The sequence below is a fragment of the Danio rerio genome, chromosome 10 (assembly GCF_049306965.1).
Source record: "Danio rerio strain Tuebingen ecotype United States chromosome 10, GRCz12tu, whole genome shotgun sequence".
Taxonomy (NCBI): domain Eukaryota; kingdom Metazoa; phylum Chordata; class Actinopteri; order Cypriniformes; family Danionidae; genus Danio; species Danio rerio.
This window is the reverse complement of record NC_133185.1, coordinates 47985099-47992500: the sequence shown is the minus strand read 5'-3', so window position 1 is coordinate 47992500 and position 7402 is coordinate 47985099. Positions and strand designations below refer to the sequence as shown.

At 32.2% G+C, this 7402-nt stretch overlaps 1 protein-coding gene across 1 annotated transcript in view; it reads left to right on the top strand.

Moving 5' to 3' along the window:
* Nucleotides 1-1623, top strand: part of zgc:100918 — a 13854-nt gene extending 12231 nt beyond the window's left edge. The window contains 1 exon segment of the mRNA NM_001005591.1: nt 363-1623. Coding sequence (NP_001005591.1) covers nt 363-452 — 90 coding nt within the window. The 3' untranslated portion in view covers nt 453-1623.
* The last annotated feature ends 5779 nt before the right edge of the window (nt 1624-7402 follow it).

The following is a 7402-nucleotide window of genomic DNA, read 5'->3' as shown; positions in this document are numbered from 1 at the left end:
TTTCTAATCATAACAGTTTTAATAACTCATTTCTAATAACTGATTTCTTTTTTCTTTGCCATGATGACAGCACATAATATTAGACTAGATATTGTTCAAGACACTAGTATTCAGCTTAAAGTGACATTTAAAGGCTTAACTAGGTGAATTAGGGTAAAGTTAGGGTGATTAGGCAAGTCATTGTATAACAGTGGTTTGTTCTGGAGACAATCCAAAACAAAAATTGCTTAAGGGGGCTGATAATATTGACCTTAAAATGGCTTTTAAAACCATTAAAAACTGCTTTTATTCTAGCTGAAATAAAATAAGACTTTCTATTTATAATAATTGAAATGCTTATGGTTGCTCTGATACTAACGCAGGAGTCTGAGGTGGAGACGTACGATTTCCCTGACCAGATCAAACTGCGAGACGACAGACCTGTGTCCTCCGGTGATGGCTGCAGCTGCTGAGACACTGACACACACACGCACACACACATCCAGCATCCAGAAGAAAACACTCTTTTCCAAAACTTGTATGTAAAGAACTGTTAGCGGTTTCAAGAAACTCCCTGCCACAGCATCAGTTTTAATAGAACTACCTTTATGAATATTATTTCTACGAGAAAGAGATAGCTATTCTATTATTTACAAGTGATTATGTTTTTGCTTCATTCATGCACATTATATAGTGTCTCCTGCTTATGTCTGTCCGTGCCTTTTACTTCGTATTTTCTTTTATGTTTTAGGATGTAAATGCAGTCACACTTCCTTGTAATTCCTTTTATTTGCCAAATCCCTTCACATGTTGAACTGTGGACGCTTGTTTCAACAGGGAGACTTTAAAAAAAGGTATGACTTTTTTTGTCTTGCTTGACTTTGATCTCAGAATTCTGAGGTTAAGTTTCAAATTTAAAAGTTTTGTACGATTTTTGAGAATGCCAGACTTGCAAAACAGTCAATAAACTGATATAACTGCAGGAAAAAATGTAATGTTTAGGACAAACTCACAATTAAGAAAAATCTGAATTTGAGGTTACATTTCTAGTGAAGATCCTGCAGTTTTTTCCCTATAATTCCTCTAAATATTACATGAAATTTGCATTTTGTGAGGGGAAAAAGCAGCAGTTACCAGCACAAAAAAGGTAAAAACTGCAAGATATAAAGCAGATCACAATGCTAAACAGCCTATAAACCTGCAAAATACACTACAGTTGAAGTTTTATAGCGCTGCAGACAAACTCAGAATTGTGAGATATCAACAAAATTACTGATAATTTTAATAAAATCTGCTAAAATGCACAATATTATTCCTTACAAACTTGCAATAGAAATGAAGGAAAAACTGTTTCTTATCAGAAATGTACTTTAAAATGGTATTTTCATGTCACAAAAATGGCCAAGATATAAATGAACTGCAAATATAAACAAAAAACTGAGCAAAAATCTGAATTTGAAGTCACATTTCAAGATATAAAGCAGCTTACAAAGCTAAACAGCCTATAAACCTGCAAAATTACACTAAAGCTTATAGAGCTGCAGACAAACTCAGAATTGTGAGATATCAACAAAAAATAATAGTTATTTTAATAATCTGCTAAATTGCAAGTTACATCATATTTTTTTCTTCATAATTCCCCACACAAATTATAAACTTGCAATAAAAATGAAGGAAAAACTGTTTCCAATGCAGAAAAATTACTTTAAAATGATATTTTGATAAATGATAAAATGATAAAAATTGCCAAAATATAAAAGAACTGCAAATGTGAAGTAAAAACCAAGCAAAAATCTGAATTTGAAGTCACATTTCAAGATATAAAGCAGCTCACAATGCTAAACAGCCTATAAACCTGCAAAATTACACTAAAGCTTATAGAGCTGCAGACAAACTCAGAATTGTGAGAAATCAACAAATATAATAGTAATTTAACAATCTGCTAATTGGCAAGTTACATCCTATTTTTCCCTCATAATTTCTCACAAAACTTACAAACTTGCAATAAAAATAAAGAAAAAGCTGTTTCTGATGCAGGAAAATTACTTTAATATAAAAGCACTGCAAATATAAAGTAAAAACCAAGCAAAAATGTGAATTTGAAGTCACATTTCATGTTAAGATCCTGCAGTTCTTCCCTAACATTTCTCTAAATATTTAATTAAACTTGCCTTTCTGAGAAAAAAATCTGCCGTTTTCAAGTCTCAAAAATGGCCAAGATATAAATGAACTGCAAATATAAACTAAAAACCAAGCAAAAATCTGAATTTGAAGTCACATTTCAAGATATAAAGCAGCTCACAATGCTAAACAGCCTATAAACCTGCAAAATTACACTAAAGTTGAAGTTTTATATCGCTGCAGACAAACTCAGAATTGTGAGATATCAACAAAAAATAATAGTTATTTTAATAATCTGCTAAATTGCAAGTTACATCATATTTTTTTCTTCATAATTCCCCACACAAATTATAAACTTGCAATAAAAATGAAGGAAAAACAGTTTCCAATGCAGAACAATTACTTTAAAATGCTATTTTGATAAATGATTAAATGATAAAAATTGTCAAAATATAAAAGACCTGCAAATGTAAAGCAAAAATCTGAATTTGAAGTCACATTTCAAGTTAAGATCCTGCAGTTTTTCTTTATAATTCCTCTAAATATTTAATTAAACTTGCATAACTGAGAAAAAAAATCTGCAGTTTTCAAGTCTCAAAAATGGCAAGATATAAAGCAGCTCACAATGCAAAACAGCCTATACACTTGCAAAATTACACTAAAGTTGAAGTTTTATAGCGCTGCAGACAAACTCAGAATTGTTCGAAATCAACAATTATAATAATTATCTGCTAATTTGCATGTTGCATAATACTTTCCCCTTATCATTCCTCACAAAACTTACAAACTTGCAATAGAAATGAAAGGAAAAAACTGTTTCTGATGCAGAAATCTACTTTAAAATGATATTTTCATGTCACTAAAATGGCCAAAATATAAAAGAACTGCAAATATAAACTAAATATAACCAAATTCAGATTTTTTTTAAAAAGTTAAGATCCTGCAGTTTTTCTTTATAATTCCTCTAAATATTAAATTAAACTTGCATTTCCGAAGAAAAAAAATCTGCAGTTTTCAAGTCTCAAACATTTCAAGATATAAAGCCGCTCACAATGCTAAACAGCCTATAAACCTGCAAAATTACACTAAAGTTGAAGTGTTATAGCGCTGCAGACAAACTCAGAATTGTGAGAAATCAACAAAAATAATATTGACTTAAAAATCTGCTAATTTGCAAGTTACTTTTTCCTCACAAACTTGCAATAAAAAATGAAGGAAAAACTGCTTCTGATGCAGGACAATGACTTTTCAAAAATGGCCAAAATATAACCTAAAAACCAAGAAAAATCTAAATTTGAAGTTACATTTCAAGTTAAGATCCTGCAGTTTTTCCCTAAAATTCCTCTAAATATTAAATTAAACTTGCATTTGTGAGGGGTGAAAAAACAGCAGCTTTCAAGTCTCAAAAATTACAAGATATTAAGCAGATCCCAATGCTAAACAGCCTATAAACCTGCAAAATTACACTAAAGTTCAGGCTTTATAGCGCTGCAGGCAAACTCAGATTTGTGAGAAATCAACAATAATAATAATAATAATAATAATAATAATAAAATGTTAAATTGCAAGTTGCATTATATTTTCCCCTCATAATTTCACACAAACCTTACAAACTTGCAATAGAAATTATGAAAAAACTGTTTCCAATGCAGAAAAATGACTTTGAAATTATATTTTTAAGTCACAAAAATAGCCAAAACAAACTCCGAATTGTGAGATATCAACAAAAGTAATAATAATAATTTTAAAAAATCTGTTAAATTGCAAGATACATAATATTTTTCACTTATAATCACTTAGAAAACTTGCAATATAAATGAAGCAAACGCTGTTTCTGATGCAGGAAAATGACTTTAAAATTATATTTTCATGTCACAAAATATAAAAGAACTGCAAATATAATCTGAAAACCAAGCAAAAATCTGAATTGTGATATTAAAAAAGTCAAAATGACCTTTTTTTATTGAATCTCACAGCAGAAACAAGCTTCCACGTTAACCTTAATCAATTATTTAACTATAAAACTACACACACACACACACACACACACACACACAGTACAAGCAGTCCACATGATCAAAATCTACAGCGTAATTGAAGAGTTTAGAATCTCCAGCCAGAATAAGTGAGCGATTGTGCCTGAGAACGAACACACACACACACACACACACACACTCCAGCGCAGAGGGCCGTGTGGCTGTCAAATGAAGGTTTTGGGGGACATGAAATATCCAGTGCAATCATTTTAACCATGCAGCAGGTTTCCTTGGAAGCGTCTCCCGGGTTTTAATGTATGAATGTAACATTACTGATTCATTTACATCTCTACAGCTTATGTTTCTACATGCGCTTAGTTGATGTTTCTAACCAAATAATGATGCAGTTTATGGATATGATCAAATGTGAAGGAGAAAAACAAACGGAGAGCGAGTCCTGGCAACCTTTGATTTATTTTTAACATCCTTATTTCCATCCTCCAGTATTGTAGATGATTTAGATCGGAGAATCATAGTGACGTCTGCCAATAGAAACCAATAAACACATCTGTCCCTCTTTTATAAAACAATGACCTTTCCTAGAACGCTGTTCGATCATCTCTCGGTATTGTTTCCTCAACAATGCTCATAAATAAATCTTTATTCACATGGCAACGCTGTGGATCTTGTTTGTTTTAGATCTGAACACAACACATTTTTTTGAAAGTAGTCTAATTTTACAGCTCCCCTAGAGATAAACAGTGGAGTTTTACTTTATATATATATATATATATATATATATATATATATATATATATATATATATATATATATATATATATATTCAGATGATTTTCGGGTCTGGCGGAAACACTTTTAGCTTAGCTTAGCATAAATCATTGAATCGGATTAGACCATTAGCATCTCACTAAAAAATAGTCTGATTTTACTGTCCCTCTGGGATTAAACTGCTGATTTTTACCATTTTTTAACACATTCAGTTGATCTTTGGGTCTGGCGGGAACACTTTTAGCTTAGCTTAGCATAAATCATTGAATCGGATTAGACCATTAGCATCCGACTCGAAAATAGTCTAATTATACAGTTCCCCTATAGGGTTGAACAGTTATTTTTGCATTTTTTAAAAAACAATTGTGGGTCTGGCAGGGACACTTTTAGCTTAGCATAAATCATTGATTCGGATTAGACCATTAGCGTCTCGCTCAAAAAAAGTCTGACTATACAGTTCCCATAGGGTTTAACAGTTGAGTTTTAGCATTTTTAAATACATTGAGCTAATCTCCACGAACGCTTTTAGCTTAGCATAAATCATTGAATCAGATTAGACCATTAGCATCTCACTCTAAAGTAGTCTACTTTTACAGTTCTCCTAGGTCTAAACAGTTGAGTTTTACCATTTTAAAATACATTCAGCTAATCTTTGGGAACACTTTTAGCTTAGCTTAGCATAAATCATTGAATCGGATTAGACCATTAGCATCTCACTCGAAAATAGTCTAATTATTCAGTTCCCGTAGGGTTGAGCAGTTGAATTTTTGTATTTTTTGACAACATTCAGACAATCGTTGGGTCTGGCAGGGACACTTAGCTTAGCTTAGAATAAATCATTGAATCAGATTAGACCATTAGCATCTCACCCGAAAATAGCATAATTATACAGTTCCCCTAGGGTTGAACAGTTGTTTTAGCTTTTTTTTTTTTTTTTTAACAATCGTTGGGTCTTGCAGGGACACTTTTAGTTTAGCTTAGCATAAATCATTGAATCGGATTAGACCATTAGCATCTTACTCAAAAATAGTCTCATTGCACAGTTCCCATAGGGTTTAACAGTTGAGTTTTAGCATTTTTAAATACATTCAGCTAATCTCTATGAACACTTTTAGCTTAGCTTAGCATAAATCATTGAATTGGATTAGACCATTAGCATCTCACTCGAAAATAGTCTAACTGTTCCCCTAGAGCTAAACAGTTGAGTTTTACCAGTTTTAAATACATTCAGCTTATCTTTGGGAACACTTTTAGCTTAGCTTAGCATAAATCATTGAATAATTAGCTAAGCACAGATCATTGACTCGGGTTAGACCATTAGCATCTCACTCGAAAATAGTCTAATTATACAGTTCCCATTGGGTTGAGCAGTTGAGTTTTAGTATTTTTTGACAACATTCAGACAATCATTGGGTCTGGCAGGGACACTTAGCTTAGCTTAGAATAAATCGTTAAATCAGATTAGACCATTAGCATCTCGCTCGAAAATAGTCTAATAGTACATTTCCCATAGGGTTGACCAATTGTTTTGGCATTTTTTTAAAACAATCTTTGGGTCTGGCAGGGACACTTTTAGCTTAGCATAAATCATTGACCCGGATTAGATCATTAGCATCTCGTTCAAAAAATTGTTTAATCTTTCAGTTCCACTTAGGTTAAACAGTTGATTAACAGTTGTTAAACTGTTGTTTTTTACCATTTTTAAATACATTCAGCCAATCTTCAGGGCACTTTTAGCTTAGCATAAATCATTGACTCGGATTAGAACATTAGTGTCTCACTCAAAAATAGTCTAATTATAGAGTTCCCCTAGGGTTATACAGTTGAGTTTTAGCATTTTTAAATACATTCAGCCAATGTCTGGGAACAATTTTAGCTTCGCTTAGCATAAATCACTGAATCAGATTAGACCATTAGCATCTCACTCGAAAATAGTCTACTTTAACTGTTCCCCTAGGGCTAAACAGTTGAGTTTTAACATTTTTAAATACATTCAGCTAAACTTTGGGAACACTTTTAGCTTAGCTTAGCATAAATCACTGAATCAGATTAGACCATTAGCATCTGACTAAAAAATAATCTATACAGTTCTCATAGGGTTTAACAGTTGAGTTTTAGCATTTTTTTTTTTAAACATTCAGATGATCGTTGAGTCTGGCAGGAACACTTTTAGCTTAGCTGAGCGAGATGCTAATGGTCTAATCCGATTCAATTATTTATGCTAAGCTAAAATTGTTCCCGGAGATCATCTGAATGCATTTAAAAATGGCAAAACTCAACTGTTTAGCCCTAGGGGAACTGTACAATTAGACTAGTTTTGAGAAAGATGCTAATGGTCCAATCCGATTAAATGACTTATGCTAAGCTAAACTAAAAATGCTCCCACCAGATCCACAGATCGGCTAAATAAAAGTAAAAAAAATGGTGAAACTCAACTGTTTAAGTCTAGACAAGCTGCAAAATTAGCTTTTCTTTTAATGGCGTGATCATTTAAGACTTTATAATATGCCTCATTTCTCAAACAGAGCAAAAGTACA